The sequence below is a fragment of the Accipiter gentilis genome, chromosome 16 (genome assembly GCF_929443795.1).
Source record: "Accipiter gentilis chromosome 16, bAccGen1.1, whole genome shotgun sequence".
Taxonomy (NCBI): Eukaryota; Metazoa; Chordata; class Aves; order Accipitriformes; family Accipitridae; genus Astur; species Astur gentilis.
The window spans coordinates 16,120,670-16,143,072 of record NC_064895.1 but is presented as its reverse complement, the minus strand read 5'-3'; the positions used below and the strand labels follow the sequence as shown (position 1 = coordinate 16,143,072).

Sequence of the window (22,403 nt, the reverse complement as noted above, 5' to 3'; positions counted from 1 at the left end):
CTCCACATGCACTTCTGTGATCTCACTATCTGCATCCATAAATTATTATTCAAGATGAATGACAGAAATAGAACCTGGCCTTAAATAAAAGACAGTAAATTAGGAGGTGCTATTCCAGATCCATCCTTTCTAGAATTGAGGTGAAAATGCAAGATGCACATTTTTCTGGGACTTTGGAAAGTGCAAGTGCCAGCTTGCTCCATTTTGGTCTCTTTCTTCATCAGCCAAAGAGCCTCCATCACCAAAAAGACATAGTTCTCACTGCATTTCAATACCCTCCTTGAAAAGGGTAAATGGGCTTGATAAGTGGTAGGGACAAGCCAAAAGAAAACAAACAAAATAAAAGCCAGTTTCATTCATAGCAAACAGTAAAATTTTTGATGAAAAGGCTTACAGTGTTACCTTGTAAATGTAAGTGCTAAGCTTTCTCAGCTCACAGGTCTGGCAAGAGCTTGTTAGCAGCACAAAAAATACCAGCTACATGATCCTAACGGAACAAACTCCTGCAGCACCTCAGGCATTCAGTAAGAACATCGTTCACCAGTGAAGTTTAGTTAAATATGCACAATTTTATTTATTGAAGAGATTAGGACAAAAACATTAAACCAAATACATGACAAAGCACCAGAGGCAGTAAAACCCCACCATGCACATCACCAATCTTTCCTCCTATAAGGTACTTATAAAATAAAAAAAAGTCCTTCTTGACACAGCACCATCTTCAGAGTGTAAAAACATTACTCCTTTATATTCTTAGTTACCAAAATAGAACCAAGGCAGGTCAGCTGCAGCTAGCTTTGTCTCTTGATAAGAACTGTGAAACATCATCCTCTTGAGAGTGGGACCATAACTTTCCTGCAAGGCAGGCAAATAGCATCCATACGTCAAATGCCAAGTAGCTGTACGCACATGCCACATACTATAATTAAGCACAAATTCAAGTAACATTTACATACTACAGAGTCCACATGTACCTACCCAAAAAACATGACCACTTCACAAAACGTATACAGGCAGTAATATCAGAACAACTGAGGTACTGGAAACACAAATATTTATGCCAAGAGATTTCAATATCATACAGCAATATAAAAGCAGTAATAAAAACATTTGCCAGTCTAAATCAAATAAAGCTATCTAGAAAAAGAAGCTAAATAAAAAGTTATTTAGGGACAGAAATACCTGAACAGAAAAGAAGTGTGTTAACTACAGCATGTAACATGTCATCCCAAGTCAACCCGTAATTGAAGTACTGGCTTAATACATCACTACTGTGACATTTTCTTCAATAAATAGAATAAGTCTTGACAATACAAAAGGTGCATATTACTGTGTATGTTTCAAGAGGAATATCTGTAATATAAATGTTCAGCTTATTAATACCCTCTTATTTCTTATTCTGGACATAAACAAAAATCAAACCCAAACAATTCTTTTCCCAAGTTGAGAGGAATTCAAAGAAAAAACCCACAATACTCTTCTTCAATAATAAAGAGCCCTCTATTTACACGTGGGCCAGTCGGTTAAAGAAGAGATCGGTTCTCAGATAAAGACACGATTAAGGGCTTTCTGCCCCCTCTAGTCATATACGTGCAGCATGGCAGATATGGAAGCCAGTATCTCATATCTAAAAAAAAAAAATAATTATACAGTTTTCTTCTTTTTTTTTCCCCTATTATAGCAGTAATGCATCTGGAAGTTTGAGTTATAATAGCTTCCTGCAACAAACCATTTGACACAAAACAGAACAGCTTGTTAAATGACAGTTACTTCCCCTTAAGGGAACAAAGCATTAAAATGTCATTTCCTGACAAGAATATTAAGTAGTTTATTTAGAAGAAATGAGTTGAAAATAGCTATCAAGAGACATGAACTGAAATTTTGTTTGTTTTTAGCACCCACTTTTCATGTCCGTCTTTGTGCACCTAATTTTTTTCTTAAATTAATCCCATTAATTATTAGACATCCGATTAACAAAAATGGTAGCCAATTGTACTTTCCCTGAATAATGGCTGAAGTTAAATATCTAACAGTGCGATGCCAAGATGTGAGCTGAGGCAAAAAAGTTTCTATTTGTTGTGAGTTACCACTATTTTTAATGGAACAGAAACAGGAGTGATACAGCTGCACCAGAATTGGCATGTGCAGTCTCCTTGGCTCCAAAAAGGTGAGAAGCTACAATTGCTCCATGCTGCCTTTTCTCCTCCAAATCAATCTAACCTGATAGCAAGCTCCCCCCGCCCCCCCAATCTGTCCCCATGCTACATTTGTTATATTAGCTCCTTGTGGAGGTTCCTTCTCAATCCGAGGACCTCTGAGTGTCTTTTGCTACCAAGCTAGGCTGATGTAGGATGTGATTTAACACGGTCAGGAAGGGCTCCTTCATGTGTCCATCTCCAGGTTGTGTACCTTCTGAACACCAGTCTTTGTGCTCAGTTAAAGAATGGGTCCAAGTCTTCTTCCATGTTGACATCAGGCACCAGCTGATCTGATACTTCCTTAGCACCATATCCTGAATTCGATACATTAAAATCTGTAGAAAACCACGGATGGTCCAGAATTTCCTGTGAAGTCAGCCTTTCCGATGGCTCCCGACGCAGTATGCTACGTATGAGGCATTTCGCCTTGGGGGATAGAGTTTCTGGAATGTTAAACTGCCCACGACGGATCTTGCTGAAGAGGGAACTAGGCTCAATGTCATGGAAAGGATAGCGTCCAACTAGCATGGTATAAAGCATGACACCTAGACTCCATACGTCCGCTGCTTTGCCAGAGTAGCTGCCATTTGTGTTCAAGATCTCTGGACTCACATAGGCTGGGCATCCATGCTTATCAGAAAGAGAGTCATCATTTCCTCTTAAAATATAAGCATCTTCTAGGCTTTCCAATTTCACTCTAGTCCTGCGGGCAAAAAAGACCAAAATGATCAAGGTAAGTAAACATCAAAACACAAATTCCTGGCTGTTACAATTACATGGTTATATGAATAATACTCTACAAAACTCCACAATCACAGGAGTGCCTGAGTTTAAAGTCCCACTCACAGCACTTGTTACAGATAAGCGATACTGTCTCTTCTATACTGGTTAGAGATATTAGAGACATATAGGGAATATTGCCACACACACAGCTACAAGATTTCAAATACAGTTACGTCTGGTAAACTCACTAGTAAGGTCTTAAAAATAATTGCCATATTCATGTGTTTGGTAAATTTTACATAAGACATGATTTCCAAAAGGAGACATAAACCTTAAGATTTTTTTCTGTGTTGGCTGCACTCTAACGTACCTGTGTAGGACTCATGCCCAAACACAAGCCTAACCCTAACTAGACAAGATTATTTTGACACCTTCACACTGGTGAGCAGTTACTTGCACCTGTAACTCCACAAGGTCCAACAGGAATAAAATGGTCATTCTGACCCTAAATGATCCCTCTGACCAACCAACATTTTTCTTTATCCCAGCATTAAGGAAGAGCAATTTGAACAGATTTCAGTCTTCCTAAATAGACCTCTGGGCAAAGGGAGGTCAGGTGAGCTGAATGCCACCAAGATTAACAGCAAGCTTATCTACCCAGATGAACCAAAGGAGATCCTCTCGTTGGGATGAACAGAGAGGCTAGAAAAGGGCTTGCAGAGAGATGACAGGGATGCCTTACCCAGATTGCAAACTCTTTCTGCCTGCAAAGCACCGTGAACTTGTCATTGTGCTGCAGTAATTATCGCTGCAAGAGAATTTTCTTCCCTTATGGATATCACACAGGAGCAGAGAAAATGATGCCGAGTTGCTTGTCATAGCACTAGATGAACATAACCTTTCTTTCCTTTTAAATTCTCACTGCTATCATCTGTAAGTATATTTAAAAATCTGTCCCTGTTAAAGGCATCCAAAAGGATTACCGATTAGCCTTTCAACTATTTGCTGGCAATAAGTAGTTTTGAGAGCAGAATCACTACAACGCAACAGGCCTTGTCCAGTGCATCTGGATGGAAGAGTGACCTAGCAGTAGTGCAGGCTTTCTTTTCAACAACTCGGGATCATAACTCAACTTTAGGCATTACTGTCCTCGTCCCTCGGCCTCACCGGTCTGTACGATCACTCTTAGCGCTGTGTCATGGCCATGTTCCCACACCACAGACATTCAAAGGCAGGGACTGAACTTCATCCCAGAAAGCAGAACTCGCATCTCTTGACTAAAGCACATCATTTAACAGGCATTAAAACAGACAAGGAGAGCCCTGTTTCTTAAATGTTTACAGAAGACAACATTGCTCCGGCCCGAGTTGCAAAAGACAGCTGGGCCAGCTCTGGCTTAGACCGGGTTCCAGGGCAGCTCAGCACTATCTTCTTTGAACCAACAGAAGAGCATTTTACTCCGTGGAGTACTCCCGAGGCAACTGTGCCATAAACTCTCATAATGACACTTGGACCTTTTCAACAGCTAGAGACGTTTACCAGCAGAGGTGAAAGCCCCTTTGGCAACGTGCCTCGAATCAGGAAGTCATAAATACAGAATTCAGAATACCTGGCTTCCAAGCACGGTGCGTCAAGGCAGCTCCTTCTCTTCTTAAATAGGCCAGTGTTTTCTCCTCCAGTGCGGATGCTGACGGGCTTTGCGCAACACACCTGCTTCCTGATTAATTACACATTGCCAGCCTAACAGCACTTCTCCTGGCAATGGACAACCCCTCATTAGCACTCAAACAATACTTTACAGCAGCAATACCTCACACAGGAAGCTGGCTGCAAGGAGAAACTTAACTACCATTATCAAGACCACAGCAATTTCCCTCGGTACAGAGCTCAGAGGGTCCAAAACAGGAGAGTGGCTAGAGAAGAGTCCTTTCATGGTGCTCAGCTTCAACACGTTACTGCACCTGCACAGCACGGGAAGAGCAGCAAGGAGCAATGCCCAGAGAGAAAAACACACCAAGGAGGGCCAAGAACAGAGAGGAGGAAATGAAAGGGGAGGCAGGGACATGAGTTGTGGTTCCATTTGCATAGCCCACCTCAGTTTTTCCATAGAAAAGTATGTGTAGCAATAAAACAGTGAGGCCAGCTACTCAAACATGCATTAAGTCACTGAACTGCCAGACAGGAAAGCATCGACTCACTCCTGCTAACTAACAGAAGCAGAACACACACACACACACACACACACACAGGGAGCAGGGCAGAGCATGCTATTTATAAACAACTTACAGGAGAGAATTCACCCCCCACACATGCTTTCCTGCCATCCCAGCGTCAACAGCACAGGGAAACGCTGTTTACTGTCCCATCCTATTTTACATTTGAGAGCTGCTGAAGAATTTAGAGAAACAGTTCAGCGAGAAGCTTTTATATTACAGAAAATTATTGGAATTCCCTAATCTCTTATTTTCTACAATGGTCGCAGTACAAAACCACAAAGAGCAGACTGCAAGGTGTGTCAAAAAAATTCATCTTGTTCTCCACAGGAGAAATCATTTCTTGATAATAAAACAGAAGCAGCATACAAAAGCCTTATCTCTGTCTTGCTTTTCTTGCAAGGTGCTGCAGCCTGCAGCCCTCCGTGCATGCTACAGCAGGTTTTGTTTAAGCAAGCAAATGGAACAACAGCTGGCCCTTATCTGCCTGCTCCTCCATAAGCTGTGGCCAAATGAAGCAAACACTCTAACCAGGTTTTTCATCCTGCTGAGTTGACAGGCTTTGAGGAAACAAAAGGTCCCAAATTAAACAAAAGCAAAACCTTCAGTCCTCCTCCTCCCTCCTTGCCAGCCCCCAAACCCTCAACCAGTAACACCCTCGCATACAAGGTGCAAGTGGTGAAATGGCTCCTCTGCAACGAGGCGGTGCTCCAGCGCAGGTACGGCACCGGGCACAGCACTCCACGCAGGTACGCGTTTCCCTCGTGAACTCCAGGAGCCGCATCTCTTGAGCACACAGTGCCAGACACACAGCCTCAGCGTGACTTTCTCCCCCTCCCAGTTACCACCAGATGCAACTCGGGGGCTCCCATTCTCATTTGTAAGGCTGGGCGTCTTTGCAGAAGGTGACAACCCAGGTTTTCCATCCTGACAGCAAGGAGAGTGCAGGAGTAAGGGAAGGGCTCGCCGGCTCGGCACAGCCAATGCACAGAAGCACCCACGAGCTGCTGCTGCTGCCAAGGGTCCTGGCTCGGCTCTGCCGGCACCCCTCACCACGAGCCAGCACCGGGGCTGGGGAGACCCACTCCAGCCTCTTTTCACCAGTGACGGATGACTTCAGGTGCCTCAGCCTCCCGTACAGAACAGTCTGTAATCCCACTACAATTGGGTAATACACAGGTGTGAACGGCAAGTGTCACTCCCCTTTTGCAGTCATTTCACGTTTGGTTTTTTTCAGGCAATCAAAAAGGAGCAGCCTGGCTCAGGAACTGCTATTTCCCAGCACGCAGCACCCCATCTCTGCGAGAAACAGCTTCCAGCTCTGGCTGGCTTTCCCTTCCTCCACTTTTCAAGCATTGCCTAAAAGAGCTCTGGTTTTGTTTTCTGCAAGCCAGAGATTTTTTTTTTTGGGGGGTGGGGAACAGGAAAGAGGGGAGTCTAAATACACAGAAATGCAGAGACACGCTGGATGAGAAGCAATCTCTCCCCCACACACTCTCTCTCAGAGGAAACACTGAAATCAAATATCCAGGAAAAAGAATAGAAGCCAACAACAACAAACAGACCCTCAAAATTGCAAGTAGTTTCTGAGAATACAAATGTCCACAGCAAAGGGTGGGGAGTGAATCCAATTGCAGAGTAACCGGACAACCCTAAATTCGACACTTGGCAGGCAAGGGACAGACTCAAAACCAAACACTGAGATGTGAAATCACAATCAGCTTTGAAGTGCCCTCCCATCACGGAGCAGAAAAAGGACAAACAAAAATCATTCTCTCTTTTTTTTTTAAAGTCACATTTCTAAAAAACTCTTATTCTCTAAATAATTAACTCACATCAGTTCACTGAAGGACCCCCACAAGAGAAAAAAAAGTTTTCCAAAAGCATCAGCACTCGAGTTCAACCATTGAAATGTTTGCAACAAAATTAATCCCTAAAGTTCAAATGTAAACTACTGCCAAAGCCGGATGAGAATCACTTTGTACACATACTGTAGGGCAACAAAGACTTTTGTCAAGGCTTACGTAATTACAGTACATAATTTCAAGTTTTAATGCAGACCCTGAATAAGCACTTGGAAAAAGAGCATTATGCATCTATCAGATCATTGATAAAACACTGCATTAGTCTAATGCATTAAAAAAAAATACAACCCTGAATCATGGCTATTTAAAAAGGGGAAGCTATTCTGCCTATGAATGCTTCCCCATTACTGGTGAATGAAACCACAGAAGTGCAATCAGAGGGCAGCAGCAGCACTCAGACGGGAAATGCGTCTTTGTCCCCATAGAAACCGTCAGGGAAACCCATGAAAAACAATACCACTCTGAATTTCTTATCAATATGCCATTCATTACTTGACTGCATTCAGACTTCGCTCTTCAGTAATGTAACAAAACCTAATCAATTAAACGTCTTCCAGAAGATTCTTCAATGCAACCTCCTGAGTTAGCACCCGTCTCTGGCAGACAGCTTTGTTGCACATCCTACACTTTTTTTCCAGAGTGATTCGCATTATTCCTCCCTGCAGAGCTTAGGGGCTACTGGCAAATTGCTATCCTGCCTTTTGACACAGAAGCCAGGGCTGTAAGAACCTGGCATTCACACTTGCTCTCCAAAAGCAAACACAATTTCCATACTAAAATCAGTGGAATTATTCAGAGGGCTCTAAGCTCATAAGGCAGGAGGAAGAAAAAAAAAAATAAATCTGGAACATTTAAAGCAGAAATACTGACTGAAAGTCTGAGTGTTTCAGAGGAAAATATCTCCACTGCAGTGAATAAACAGTCAGTAGTAAAGGAGTCCATGCCCGAGTCAATGAAAGCAGTTGCTTCTAGTCTGTCCCCAAAGCCATCTGTATGGGAAATAACACCTGAACCACAGCTGAGACACCACTACCATTTTGGAAACCCTAACTGCAGACCAGACCCACAATTTTAGTACACCACCCCCCCCAGATGACAGGCACATCAGCTGCTTTGGGAGAAGATAGAAGGAGCCATCCTGCTATGGCTGCTCCAGGTACACCATCAACTTGCTATTCAGGGTGGGTCCAAATTAGATGATCCAGATTTACAGATTCTATATAGCAGCCTCATACCTCCAGAGATCAGAAAACAACTGTCGCTGCCATCTCAATTGCCATTTTATTAATATGTCTGCAGGTAAATATAAACCAACAACTTCTAAAGGAAAGAGGTGCCTCACAATATTCCTCCCTACACACACACACAAAAAAAAAAATATAATGAAGGCACCCAAGCAATGCTATCTCATATTTCAGCATGACTCTGACTGAGGCCAGGAAAGCCTTTCCCTAGGTAGAGGCACTCAAGCCATCAACTGTCCAGCAGATCAGGGATTGCTCCTATGTGGCCAATAATTTACAGGTCATTTAATCAAGGTCAGTTGCTAGCACCCCATCATAAAGAGAGACAAGCATGAATGCAATCATGCTATTAGAGTCACAAGAAGAGGGAAAAAAAAATAAAAGGGAAGCTTGACATTGGAAACAGTTATCTTCTGCCAATTGATTTTTTTTTTTAAACTAAGGGAATCTCTCCTAAATAATGCAGAAGTAGGCTGCCGTCACGGAGACACTGAGATGGGGAAGGCAGCTAATGAAACTCCGTGCAAATGATTTGCAGCTTGGTGCAGAGACTCGTTCTGAACTCAGAACTACCCTATCTCCTCTGAGGGCAGTGAGGCATATGGGATCAGAGGGGAAATGTTATGCCATCAATTTAAATCCTGCTCCTTTCACTGTAAGATCCTTTCCAGTGCGTAACACCACACAGCCTGGGAGTTCACCACACAACATCCTACACAACTTCAGGGGAAAAAAAAACCCCAAACCCTGCACAAAGGCTGTCAGACAAACCATCTCTTGCATAATGAAACAGGCTCAAGGATATGTTCAAAAGACAACTGGGACTCGCAGGCAGCACTGGTTTACAGGATGAACCTTGTTCCTAAGGGAAGATTCCCTCATTGGTACTTCCGCAGAATGAGGAAGCCTCTAAAAATTACATATCCCCCACCCTTCCTCCACAGGGATGCTACCAGCACACTCAGCCCTGCCCCGCACCCCCCTCCTGACATGCGGGACCCAGCAACTTAGGGCTTTTAACTTGTTTTAAGCTGGCTTTTTTTCCTGCAGAATTCCATGTCAAAAAAATGGTCCGAGATCACCCCCTCACGCACCTCCAGGAAGGGCTGGGGCCTCAAAGACCTCAGCTTTACAACACTCAAATAGAGTTGCTGGCAACAGCCTGTCCCGTACGCCATATGCTTAGCTTCTTCCATGCCCTTATTGCCTAAGGAGACAACACATTCCCCAAAAAGTAGGTAGGTAGCAACATGTGTGTTGGGGTACAGGATCTGAAATCTGATGCAGACCCTTCCATAGAGGGGCTCGGTTACAATACTGCGAGGAGTCCATTATTTGATAAGCATCTGGCTCAGAGCAGCTACTTCACCTCACTTTTAGCTTTTTAGATCACATTGAAGGTCAGAGTTTTAAAAGGCTCTGCTGCCAACTGTATGCCATGTTCGCCGTCTTTTCATACGATGCACAGTGAAGCTGCACAGGGAAAGGAGACCAAAATTTTATTTTGTTAACATAACTGCATACTATGAAAAAAGCCCTACGCTTTCTGAGCCCGCAGTGGGTGCTCAGCACCTGTAAGATAAAGCAGGGCCATTATTTCACAACCTCACTGGAAACCTTTTGCTTAGATGTCTGTCAACCTGCCTCCAAGCAACATACATCTACCAAAGAGCAGGTGCTTAAGACTAAATATGCCCCAGGTTGGCTCCTGTCTCCACCTTTCCTCTCCCTCCCAAGCCTGAAGTAATCTCACAGTGTGATAATAAAGACAATTAGAAGAAAAGGCAGCAGAAGAATTTCCCCGTGACTGTTCACTGCAGCTGCTGCTAGCCAGGCTCCCTGCCCCCGCTCCTCACCCCCCAACACAGACATCCTCAATCTCTGCTCAAAAGTCAACATGGAGTATTTTGCACCAAGTCTACGGATGGAGGCTTGCAAGTCTTCAAAATGACCAGCCGTTGAACTCTTAATGCAAGATGTCTCAAGAGACATCTCCTTCTAGGGACTGCAAAGCATCCATCAGTGGAAAGATCAATCCTGTGATGGGCATCTCATGATGGGCACCCTACCATGGCAGGCATCGCAGCCAACAGGTAACACAGTATTCCGCCAGAGGCGCCTCTCAGAAAGTCAAGACAGCATGGCTGGGGAGGCTGGGCAGGACATGGGGACAACCTGCAGCAGTGCAGCCCAGCCTAAGCGCAGGCCCCCAGGCAGGACTCCCCTCCTGCTCCAAGCATGGCACTGGGCTGCACCTCAACAGCACCCTTCAGCAGAGCGAGTGCATGAAGCTGCAAAGGGAAAAGAGTGAAGACAGCGTGAAGAAGAAAAGATACAGGTCAAACTATGAGCCAAATACCAAAATATAGCAGGGCGCGAGGAAACCTTTGCAAACTCCACAGCTGGGTACTACAGCAAAGGCTCTCACCGCTCAGGTCTCACTGAAGGGCCTTAAGCTGACTCAAGGTCCATTGGAGCTCCTGCTCTCATCCCGGGGCCAGCCAGCAGCCAACTTTTCCCCGGCTCTTGCTTTCATTTATGACCTTAGGTGCAGCACTTAACCTCTATGACCATCTATGCCCTTGGGAGGAGATCTATCACTTCACAGGGCCGGTGTGATGTTCGACATCTGCAGATAGCCTCCCACGCCCCGCTGGGAAGGGTACCGCATACCCAAGAAATCCGGAGTGCATTGCTCCCAGAAACACTGGGAGAAAACAGAGGCTCAGTAACCAAACCACATGAAGGCAAAAGGAAGCACGAACCCTTCTGCGGAAAACAGTTGTGCAACTGCTTCATCCTCTGTCCTAAGTTTGACAGCAGAGATTTGCTGCCAGTGAAGAAATCTGCCTTCCTCCCCATACTCTAGGAATAGTAATTTCTGGGTTGAAATCTGACCTATGATTCTCCACTATTGAAGAAGTTACGTTCTTTGGTCCTGTGGCCCCATTCAGGGTACTGTGAAGCGCTTAAATGACAAAAACAGATGAAGACTGGTTTTATTTCTAAATCTTCTGGTATTTAAAGAGCACTCCTATTTTGTTTGATTTTCTTCCACTCTCTTTCTAGGACTTAGGGAAAGTGTTAACTTACCTGTTCTCTATAGAATTGTAAGTAAAACAGCAAGTTCTAACACCACAGGGAAAAAGCAGCTGACCGCATTAAAATTTGACAAATGCTGGGGAGGAAACTTACTACTAACTATAAGAAAATGAAAGGTCTACTTGGAAAAAGGTCGGTATATGCATTCCGTATTTTTTTGTGGGATCAAGTTTGTATCACTAGGATTGCAAACAACATAACTAGGTCACCTTAAAGCATCATCCACCCAAAGCTGAGAAATTCTAGAGGAAAAAAAGAAAAAAAGCATTCTAAGAGCACCAAATAAATATGTTATGCTAACACAGGCTTTCTAGATTAGTGTATTGTACTGGCTGCATTCTCCCGGTGCAGAGCAAAAACTGTCAAATTCTATTTATTTTTATTGAATCCCACCTGCCTCATATTTACTCAAAGAATACAGGAAAATTACAATATCTAAATACCAAAATTATTTTAATTTTCCCTTCAACAAGTATGATGAATGTACAAGGTCTTTAAGCTTCAAATATTACGACAGCTAGTATTTTAATATAATTAAAGGCTTAAAAACGCACTAAAGAAATTAATAATTCCCTGACAGCAGAAATGTTCTTGTATTAAGAAAACCATTGGAACAACCAACACAGAAATGCTTGATTTAATTCTGAGATCTTTGAGGTTGCTCTTTCTCAAAGCATCTGCTATATATCAGACTGATGAACTGTTTTATTAGCTATATACTATGTATAGTGCTATTTTTAGCAAAACCCAAAAAGCCCTGCCCATTCTGCAGTATCATTGTGGGACACCAGCTAGGAGAAGGGCACAGTCGCTCTGCCCAGGGGCCTACTATGAGGTCAGGCTGTACAAGGAAAACTGTAAATACCATGACATGACCACAGCAGAAATAATCAAAAGCAAAAGCCTCACGACATCAACACTGACCTGGCTTAACAGCTAGGACAAGAAAAAATTACCAGCATGGACGGAGGCAGAAAACGTACAAACCCACAATTTTTACCTTAGCTCACCTCCACTGTTTTGGATTCAAGTTTTATTTAGAAGGTTAAGGACCCAATTTTTAAAGTATTCAAGAATCTTATAGCTAGTTTAGAAAGTCCGGCGAGACTCAGCATGGCAAGTCAGTGTTGTTTTCCATATTTTCAGTGCTCTGAAAGTCACTGCCCTCATTTAATGGATGTGCTGCTGCTTGCTAATCCAGTCTTACAAAACATTTCCAGCCATGCTGTAATGCCTTAGAAGTTCTGCTTCATCAAGATCAGCTGCAGGTTTAAGAAGCTTAACTCTGAAATTTCAATACTACAAGACTGGCTATTTCACCTATTGTTTACAAATGGAACGACAGACACACCTCCCCCCCAAAAACACAACCCCCCAACCTCCTTTTATACAAAACAAAAAACCACCATAAAAGACCTAAGGTGCTTGGCAACAGCACACATCATTTTCATGGAATGCAATTTACCATATCTTCAAAATTTCTGCAGTTCAGGGTTAAAGGAAGCTATAGGTAAAGTACCTTGAAACACAGACAAATTGGTTTTGTTTGTTTGCACACTGTGGGATTTTGGATTTCATTTTAAGTGCTGATGTATTTACACACATGCAGGAGTAAGACTTAACGCACCATCGCAGTCTACCTTTGACTTAGTACATCACGAGAACGTCACATGCATTCTTAGCAGCGACATCAGTAGGAGCAAAGAGCACTCACGACACTGCTTGGTCAGGAGCCTGAATCTTTGCAAATTCCAGCTGTAATTTAGATAATGGGAATGGGGCGGAAAGAGTTTCAATGCAGTATGCACCTGTCTGCAAAACTCCAGGAGCACCAATTTCATATCGAACTACCAGGTACCATTAGGATCAATGGAAGGAGTATGTACTAAGAAATGCTTTAATTGATTTTCTTTTTTAAACGAATGGAACTGCTTCCATGTATCCTTCACATTCTCTGTAGCTCCTCCAGTCTGGCAGCTCTCAGCTAAGAGCAGACAAGTATTTTACTGAAAAAAAAAAAAAAAAAAAAAAAAAAAAAAAAAGGAAGCAGCAAGTTTTCCATTCATGTGTTGCCTGCATGCCGGATATTTCCCATCTTTTCTTCTACCAAAATAAAAGCTGTGAGAGTCTCTGAGAAGAGAAACTTTCAAAGCAGTAGGTACTAAAGGTGAACCGCAGAAAAACAGACTTGAAGAAATAGTTCGGAAAAGAACTACTGAGAAAGAGCTCAGAGGAACAGGCGACACGCAGCAGTGGAGTTCACACATATTTCTCAAAGCATCATTTTCACCTCTTTTCTTCCCCCTTGGTTCATTACCAGTATCAAAGAGCAAGGGATTGTGCAGCACCGTCTCGCAGGCACCGCCGGCGATGGCAGCTTCTGAAAGGCAGGCTGCTCGGCACGCCGGCAACCTCACCAGCACCGGCAGCCTCAGGGAAACGTGAGCTTGGAGGGGTGCGAGCAACACACAAACACCTCCGTGACCCCGGAAGGACCAGGAAGATTTTTCAGCCTAAGTATAGCAGCAGATTGAAAGTGATGACTGATTACATTCTGATGATCTGAGCATGTGAAAAAAGACAGAAACAGAACCAAAGAGCGACTATCTCGCACGATTTCATCTCTGTTTATTTAGCAGAGAAAGGATTACAATACCTCTCTACTTACAAATCAACATTACATCCAGAGAAAACCACACTCCGATTATCTTAAAAATAACCTGCAAGTCCTCTTTGACCTTTAAAGTGACTTATTGTATAATTAGAAAACACTGTTCAAAAGTGAGTAACTGTGTGATTTTGCAGAGGACAGTTACGTTAAAAACGTTCATAAAAGCAAACACTGCTATTATAGTACGCACCACTCTTCTTGGGTGGCTAAAGGATTTGGCCCTGTGCCTCGCGTTGCATTCAGTTCCTAGTAAGCGGCAGGGTAGGAGTTCAAAAGCACCCAGCACAGGCCCACGGCTGCTCCCACTGCACTGCCCTCAGCTCACGCTGCCTTCGCTTGCAGCAGCTTTTCCAAGTCCTGTCCTTCATGCAAAAACCACACAAGTTTACATATATCCCCAGGAAAAGAAAAAAAAAATAATTCCATTTTAACGCTAGGATGTTATCAGCTACGACAGAAAACTACCCCTCCCTCAACTATTTTCTACAAGTTTCCTTCTTATCTGCATCAGAGGTGCTATAATGGTGTTTAATTATTAAACTCGGAGTAAAAGTTGTGAAAGTACAGTTTACATCTCTCAGCTTTGCATTACTCGCCTGAATAGACATTAAGCTAGTTTCATTTTAGGGTTTTTTATTTGAAGATAAGGAAAGGGTAACCATATATATTGGGGCTGTGGTAGAAAAATAAGGAATAGCTGTTTGCTGAACTGAATTAAGAAGTGAAAAGATGTCTTTTTTTTTTTTCCAGTTTATAAGGAGATTAAAAGGAGAAGTTTATTTTGCAAAACTCAGCTTGTGATAAAATTTCAGTAGAGAATAGTTAAAACAGGGTAGATGGATGTCACTTATTTTAAGGCCAGGGGAACTTCTCTTTCCTGACTGAATTGTGTATTAGTTTTTTCTAATTCTCAGATCATGGACTTACTGAGCCTGTAGAAAACTTATGTGCCTCAGCTGTTGCTTATAACTTCCCCGAACAGCCCCAAATGGAATTGATATGCACTGGTTATTTTTAACAAAGCTCTCCAGAACATCCATTTCACTCTGCAACAGTTTGAACAAGCTTTCAGACAATTTATAGGATTTAACTAAAAGGGAAAAACATCTCCCCATCCTCTACCAAGACACGGAGAAGCACAAAGGCAGGCCCTGTCCCCATTTAGTTTCATTTTTTTTTCATAATGGTTATCTTCCAATTTAATCCCTCTGTGAAAGCCTGACATTACTTTGGCAGTGTTTACTACTCCGGTGCCTTATGTGGAAGTTGCAAGCAAACACATGATGTAACATCAGGAATATCACTTCAACAATATACCCAGAGCATCCAGCATTACTGCATTCCCTGTCCTCCCATACTCCTTCCCCAAATCATTTACCACTCAGTTATTGAGAGGAGGGTGTGCAGGGAGGAGATAATAATAAATAAAAAGAAAAAAAAAAGAAAAAAAAAAAAAAAAAAGAAAAAGAAAAGAAGCAGTTCCCCAAGTACCACAACAGCTTTCATACTAAAAGCAGGCACCCATTCAGCAGGGCAGTTTTAGTCTTAGTATGAGTAGTGACCACATAATACTCTCAGAAGCAGCCTCCAGACCCTTCCAGCACGGAAAGCAAGCAGCTGTCCTCAAAGCAGTCCTTCGAAGCACCGATGGCCCTTCCCTCCAACCTGCGTCAGCATTAACCACTTGGCTGTTCTTCCTCTTCAAGCCTCCTCACTGGAATGAGCTATTTCAGTCCCCAACCCTCTTTAACATACTGGATCTTTTGCTCCTTTCCTCTTTTGACACCAGCAAGCATTCATGACAGCGGAGCTCTTACTCCAGACATCCCTGCAGCGCCTTCCTCCCAGAGACGTCCCCTCCTCAGGAATGAGGGTGCTCCTCTAGGTGGAGATGCAGAGGCCAGGCACAGATGCAAACCACACTCCATACTTACTTTAAAGCCTAAGCCAGAAGGTAAAATGGCACATCCATCCCGTGATCAGGTTGCAGAGGAAAATAAAGAAGGTGTAACACCTTGCGTACCACAAACGAATGGTACGGTGACAATGAAGGGCACAGCATCCTGTAACTCTGAATAGCTGACCTCAGGCACCCCCACCTGTAAAGTAAAGGAGACTCTTACCTTTCTTCATCCTTGAAAATAAACTTTCGCAGCTTGAGATCTCGCAGTACCAGTCCACCATCATGGCAGTGTGCAACAGCAGAAGCTATTTGATAGAAGAGTTTGGCTGCCTCCTCTTCTTTAAGCTTCTTGCAGGTACGAACAAATGAATGCATGTCCCCATAGCTCCTTTCAAAGAACACATACGCTTTTGTCTCCCCAAGAATTATTTCAGTAATTTGGTTGATATTTTTATGTGCAGGCAGACAAAAACATGGTGCTAATAACTCCTGGTAGCAGCCAATATCAAACACCTGCAGAAATAATGACAGTAAAGCCAGGGTTAGCGACACGAAGGACAGTGAAGTTATGGTACATCTAATTCTGTTAACAGAACCATCTCTAAGTACAATTTATGCTGCTGTTGAAGCTGCACCGATGTAAACAGGATGTCACAAGCTCAAGGCACTGAGGACAAAACAAAACAGACTACACAACCGTAGCCAGAAGATACGAGTAACCTTGACAGGAAAGGCTAGTCTTCAAAACTTGAAGCAAGAATATAGTTTCATTAGCTAATAGCTCATCAAATTGAGAACGTAACCTGAATTAAATTGTGAAGACCAGCAACGTATAAGGGCAGTACTCAGGAAACGTGTTTATCTTCTATTTTCCATCCAAATAAACTCATAGAGAATACAGCCAGTAGCTTTGTATTGAGAGAAGCCATCATATTAAATGCACCCAGATAGACAAGTCTCTCTCTCTTGATTTTATTAACCCATTAAAGCCTTAAGGATTTTCAGGTTTAGAATATCATCTATTGCTATTCATATTTACTTCCTGCCTTTCTTTCATCTCCGACAAACAGCAAAGTCACTTTCACTTTCAAAGTCTCAGTTTTACAATGGCTGTTTATAAGATCAGAAGGACAACCCGGGAAATAGCCCTGCCTGTTGGAGTGCAGACAAACATCCTTCAAAAGGCAAAGACAAAACCACCCTGAACTCTCTGCATTTCAATCAAGTGCTCCACTAAAAGCAAAGTGTCCCTTTACTAGTAAATGTGTTATCACTGATCTTATGAATGAGCTGTAAGAATTAAAGACGGCTGCTGGGAAACCCAAATATAAAAAGTTACTATAATCTAGTGATGACGAATGATTCAGTATTTGAGTCAATTGAGAAATGCCCGCATTACAAGAAAAAATAAAGACTTCATTGAGAATAACAGAAGTCAGTGTGCTAAAAGAGAATATGAGCAAAGTATTCATAGGAGTGATTTTTATTCTTAATCATACCTGCTCCAGAGGTACTACAAAGCAAGGGATTAGCATTTCCACCAGCATAAAGATTCGATTAATATGTAACTTACTCTTGGGTGATTTGTTACTTTGGTAAAAAGAATTTAAGGTAGTCACGTGTCATTCTAACTGAACATAAAAATGAAGAACTGGTATAGGTCTCTACCCAACTGGTTTAAACTGCACTTGTTTTTCTTCTTTTTCTATTCTAGTATTTGTATTCCAATAGCGGGTATCTGTATCGTCTCCAAGAAGCAAATCTCCCTGCTTTCTTTCAAGCTTTAAAAAGCTTTCAAAACTGTGAGAGATACCATTCGATCAAAATTTTACCTGAGGCTTCAAAACCCGAGTCATTTAACGCTACAGAGCGCAATCCTAACAAATTCCTTCCGCAGAAAAGGACCCAAACCCCAAGAAACTGGGACACCCCCTCCTCGCACACCTCTTTCTCACCCCACCCTGTACCTGTGCTGCTATACTCTGGCACAGGCAAAACCAACCTTAAAGGCAGACTGCCAAACAGATCCAACACCTTTTACGTGGCGGGGGGGAGATTAGCACTGAGGCATTTTGGCGACAGGGTGCACCGGGGAAGCAGAACCGGGGTGGGGAGGGAGTGTTGCTAAAATCCCTGGTGTGTAATTCATTCCAGAGGAGAATTCATTGACATTTGAATCTCAAAACTCATAACTACTGCACTGTAAGTGAATGGCTCTTGTATAAGCGGCTGCTATAAAATAAAATTTAAGCAGAAATGTTCACGCAGCTCAAACCCTCATGTGAAAAAAAAAAAAAAGCCTTTCCAGAATTCTCTCCTAACCAGATTATCCTGATATAAATTAGTTACATTTTGTGGTTCTCAGACTACGTTAAGTAAGTAGGTCTGGATATGTACCAGTACTACATTTGAAAGGGGGAAGATGGGAAGCTATCATACTGCTACAGTCTAGCATACCTTTTATAAAGGGCTTCTTTGTATCACAGCTTTTAAGATCCCTGGCCTCAATTCAGCAAATGTCCAATAAGCTGCAGTTTGATTTAGTTCTTGCTGGGAATTGGAAGCGAGAAGTTACCATTGTTTGGATGCCACAGAGCCTTGAAGCAAATAACGGCATCTGTATAGTCAGTGGGTGCAGCCAAATGAATCTTGAGAATCATCAGTATGTGTCTGTTATCCAAACCAATGTTTCTGCAGGCAATCTCTAAGAGCATCTTCAATAAGATACCAGATAGCAGGTCTCTTAGCCGGAAGGCTACTTGACAAATAGTAGTCACGATACTGCAGGCATTTTAAAGCCCGCATTAAATTAAGCTGAGTTCAGGACTGACAACTGCGTATTCACAAACTAGCAATTCAGGCTGAGATCGTATTTTTGGAGCACAGCTAGTAGTGCCTCGCACATATGGAAAAACTGATACTATTCAAATGTCAGGATCGGCTCAAAAACATACAGCTTAAAGGGAAGGAAAAAAATAAAAATAAAGTCCACCCTTTGTGAGCTGCAGTTACGCTGTTCATACTGTTATCAAAACAGTGCCTTAATCCTGCAAACCAAACAGGAAACAAAGAAGAGCATAGCCCCCGCGTTACTACTTGCTATGCAAGTTCACCTATAATTTCAGGCAGAGCAGCAGCTTTGTGGGCTCTGTTTATTTCATGAAAAGATGCCAACGTCCTAGAGTGCTGTACTACTGTGCTACTGCACCGAGCAGGGCTTTCATTCTAGAAATTCTCATGTTCGGTTTCAGTTTAGTAACAAAGCATTCAGTTCAGCATGCAATATTAGTCCTTTGCGGTGTCACGGGCCCTTTTTTCCCCCTAAATAATCACACAAAGTCCTAGCTTGCCTTAACATCAGGTTTTATAACTCGATCAGTAAGCATATTTAAATTGCCCTCTGAACTCCAACCTTTACAAATAGCGAACAGAAGCAATTATTTTCACTTCCCTGCTACAGGCTAGTTCGTAACTTCTTATGAATCAAGTATGAGAAAGTATGAAACAGTCGGTAATACCACCATTAATCCCCAAAACACAAATAAGCCGTCATACGTCTACTTTTCCGTTTCGCAGTTAGTCTGACACCAGAAATTTGCCCAAGACGGCCAAATGGCCCAAGTCCATATTTTGGGAACAATACAAACACTGCAGCGTGCGTTGCAAGGTTGCAATTTGCTTACGTAGTTATAAAAACAACTACCGGGTACTGCCTCGGTTTGCCGGGCGTAAGTCTGGCTCACTACAGACAATGAGAATCACAATTTAGGAACAAAGGAAAATACTCCCTCAGCCCGAAAAGAGAAAAACATCCCTCCACAGATGTACACGCACGGGGGTTTCTTTTTCCCACAGCTCACCTTTGAATAGTAGGAGCAAACTGGGAGGAGGCAGAGAAAAGCGGGCAGGCTACGAGGAGTGGGATAGCTATTTTGTCTGCTCTTCTAAAAACCGTAGGTGTGCAGGTTTTATTCTTGCTCGGTTGTGCAATGGGGGAGGATGCTGTTTGCAAACAACCTCCACGGTGAGGGAGCTCAGGCTGCTTAATTCGACGTGGATTTTTTTTAAATCACTTCTAAGACAAAGCTGCTGGCAACCTCCCCCCGCCCCGCTTCTCCATCCTCTTCGGTACCCCAACTCACAGGACAAGGGCGAGGAAAAACCGAGGAAGCCAGCAGGTCCCAACACCTTAAAATTAGCTGGGGACTCCCTACTCCATTTTGAAAAGTGAGAGTGGGGAAGATGAGGCTTTCTCCTGATCTGAACTCACGTTAAGACCTACTTAAAGGACGGCTCTTTCCAGAACAACATCCTCCGGGGAAAAGGCAGAACTGGCTCCGGGCCACCGCTATAACGTGGCCATTGTCTGGAGAGAGGGAAAAGTTACAGGATGCGCCTTTAACGCTGTCTCCCTGCCTTTTGTTTCTCAACTGTTCAATAATTGAGCTCGGCCCTCCTGCAAGACACGGGAAACCGACACGCGACAGCAGGCTCACCCGGGGGGAGAACAAGGAGGAGAGGTATTACCTTGCAAACCAGCTCCTCGCCGCTGTGCAGATGTACGGCTCGGAAAACGTGGTCTCCCTCGAGAGGCTCCAACAATAAGTATTTCCCGATGCAAGAAACGCAATGCGACAAGTTCGGGGTCTCCGGCGGGCTCGGCGACCCTAGATTCGGGCTAAAACTCTGGCTTGGCTCGATGGACCGTATGGACGAGAGCTCCTCGAAATCCTGGGTTTTATTCCGCGGTCTCCCATACCGTGCTATCGTGATAGGGGTTGACCTTTGTATGTTCATGAGTATGGAGACGACCAGCCGAGACGCTGCACCGGAGCCCTGGCGTGGAGCGCGGTCCCTCGCCCGTCCAGCTGCGGCTGCCTTTGTGTGGCGGGGGGGGCGGGAGCGCGGCGGCGGCGGGCGACCAGCCTCAGCGCCGCGTCCTGGGCACAGGGAGAGAGCGCTCAGCCCGCGGCCCTTTGTTCCCGCCGGCGGCCGGGCGCGGAGCGGAGCGGCGCGGAACAGCGCGGCGGCGGCGGCGGCGGCGGCGGCAGCGGGGGGGCGCGGCGGCGGCGGCCGGTGCCTGGGGGGGGGCGGCGGCGCGGAGCGGCGCGGCCGGGCCTCGGCGGCCGCCGCTCCCGCGGGGCGCGCAGGGCGGGCGAAAACAAAAGGTTAGGTAACGCGCTGCGCGCAGCGGGGATCGTCCTTTCTCTCTCCTACGGCGAGGCAGAGCCGCGCTGCCGCCGCCGGGCTGTAGGTGGCGTGTGAGCCTCGCCGCTGGCGCCCGGGGCGCTCCGAAAATGCCCCGCGAAATAGCGAGGGAGCATCTAACTTGGAGCGGGCAGCGGCCGGGCCGACAAAAGAGGGCTCGGCTCGGCTCGGCGGGAGGCTCGGCAGAGCCGCCCCGGCCCCGGCCCCGGCCGCGCAGGCACGGGGAAGGGCAGCGGGACGCGGGGCAGCGCGCACCGCTCCGCGCCGGCGAAAAGAAACGCGCTGTCGTTGTCGTGGCCGCCTCGACAGAACAAAAAGTGCGACCACGGGCGAGGGAAGAGGAACGCTCGCACGTTTCCACTGCGCAGCGGGATTTTCGTTTGCGGGCTCGTTGCCTCCGCGGCGGTTTGAGTGTAGTTCACGCACAAAGAAAAGAAAAACCAGCACGGCGAGAAGGGGGCTGACTTCTTGCTGCAGGGGCTGGAAGGGCAATAAGCGAAAGGCCGGGAGTGCGGAATAAATTGGAATCGTTTAAAAAAAAAAAAAAAATTGCAGGGAGCAGATTTTGCTGCTTCGGTCTTTTTTTTTTTTGTTTTTTTTTTTTTTTTTTTCTCTTTTTCCCCCCTCGGGGGTAGGACAAGGGGGAGGAAAGGGATGGCCGCGCCGCTCCCCTTCAGCAAGGCATCGTCTCCCCCCGGCGTATTAATAGCTACTTACGTGGCGGGGACGCTGGCTGCCTCCGTGCCTCGCTGCCGGCCGCCGCACGCCCGCACGGTGCCCAGCGCGCAGGCTGACTGCCCCGCCGCCGCCGCCCGCCCCGACCCGGCCCGGCCCGGCCCGGCCCCGCCGCCCACCGCGCCGCGCCCCGCCCCGGCCGCCCGCCCCGCTCCGCCCCGCCCCGGCCCCCCCCCGCCGCCGCCGCCGCCGCCGCCGCCGCCGCCGCCGCCGCGCACGGGGTAAACAAGGTGAGCCGTCCTTCCGCAGCCCCGCCGGGCTCCACCGGGGGGGCTCTGGGGGCGGCCCGCCGAGCCGGGGCCCCTTGCACCAGCGGGCACCAGTACGCACCAGTGGGATGCCGACCGCGGCTTCCCCGCCCCGCCCCCGTCGCCCGAGCTCCGGCAGGTCCAGCCTCGCGGGGGATTGATTGCCCTTGGGGTCGGGGGCGAGGTGTTAACTGGTTCATTTCAAGAGAATAGCAAATTAATAAATAACAACACTAATAACGGCATGAACGCCCCTCAAAGAGGAGCCCGGCCCCCACGGCCCGGGCGTGGAC

At 45.2% G+C, this 22,403-nt stretch overlaps 1 protein-coding gene across 2 annotated transcripts; it reads right to left on the bottom strand.

Annotated features, from left to right (window-relative positions):
* Positions 1–566: 566 nt before the first annotated feature.
* TRIB2 (tribbles pseudokinase 2) lies at positions 567–21,945 on the bottom strand. Of its 2 annotated transcripts, XM_049818487.1 has the most exons (4): positions 21,845–21,945; positions 20,447–20,859; positions 16,140–16,432; positions 567–2,901 (listed from the first exon to the last, which is right to left on the bottom strand). In XM_049818487.1, exons 2-4 carry the CDS (start codon positions 20,714–20,716, stop codon positions 2,433–2,435), a joined length of 1,032 nt encoding a protein of 343 aa, XP_049674444.1. In that variant the 5' UTR covers positions 20,717–20,859; positions 21,845–21,945; the 3' UTR covers positions 567–2,432. The 2 variants fall into 2 exon arrangements, with proteins under 2 accessions (XP_049674444.1, XP_049674443.1); XM_049818486.1 differs by lacking the exon at positions 21,845–21,945 and having other exon boundaries at positions 20,447–20,942.
* Between the last annotated feature and the right edge of the window lie 458 nt (positions 21,946–22,403).

Excerpts from the sequence above, each read along its gene's own strand:
- TRIB2 (XM_049818487.1), bottom strand. The coding sequence starts at position 20,716 with ATGAACATACAAAGGTCAACCCCTATCACGATAGCACGGTATGGGAGA. Across the intron at positions 16,433-20,446 it reads GCGAGGAGCTGGTTTGCAAG|GTGTTTGATATTGGCTGCTA; the intron begins GTAATACCTCTC and ends TTATTTCTGCAG. Across the intron at positions 2,902-16,139 it reads ATTTTCAAGGATGAAGAAAG|GACTAGAGTGAAATTGGAAA; the intron begins GTAAGAGTCTCC and ends TTTTGCCCGCAG.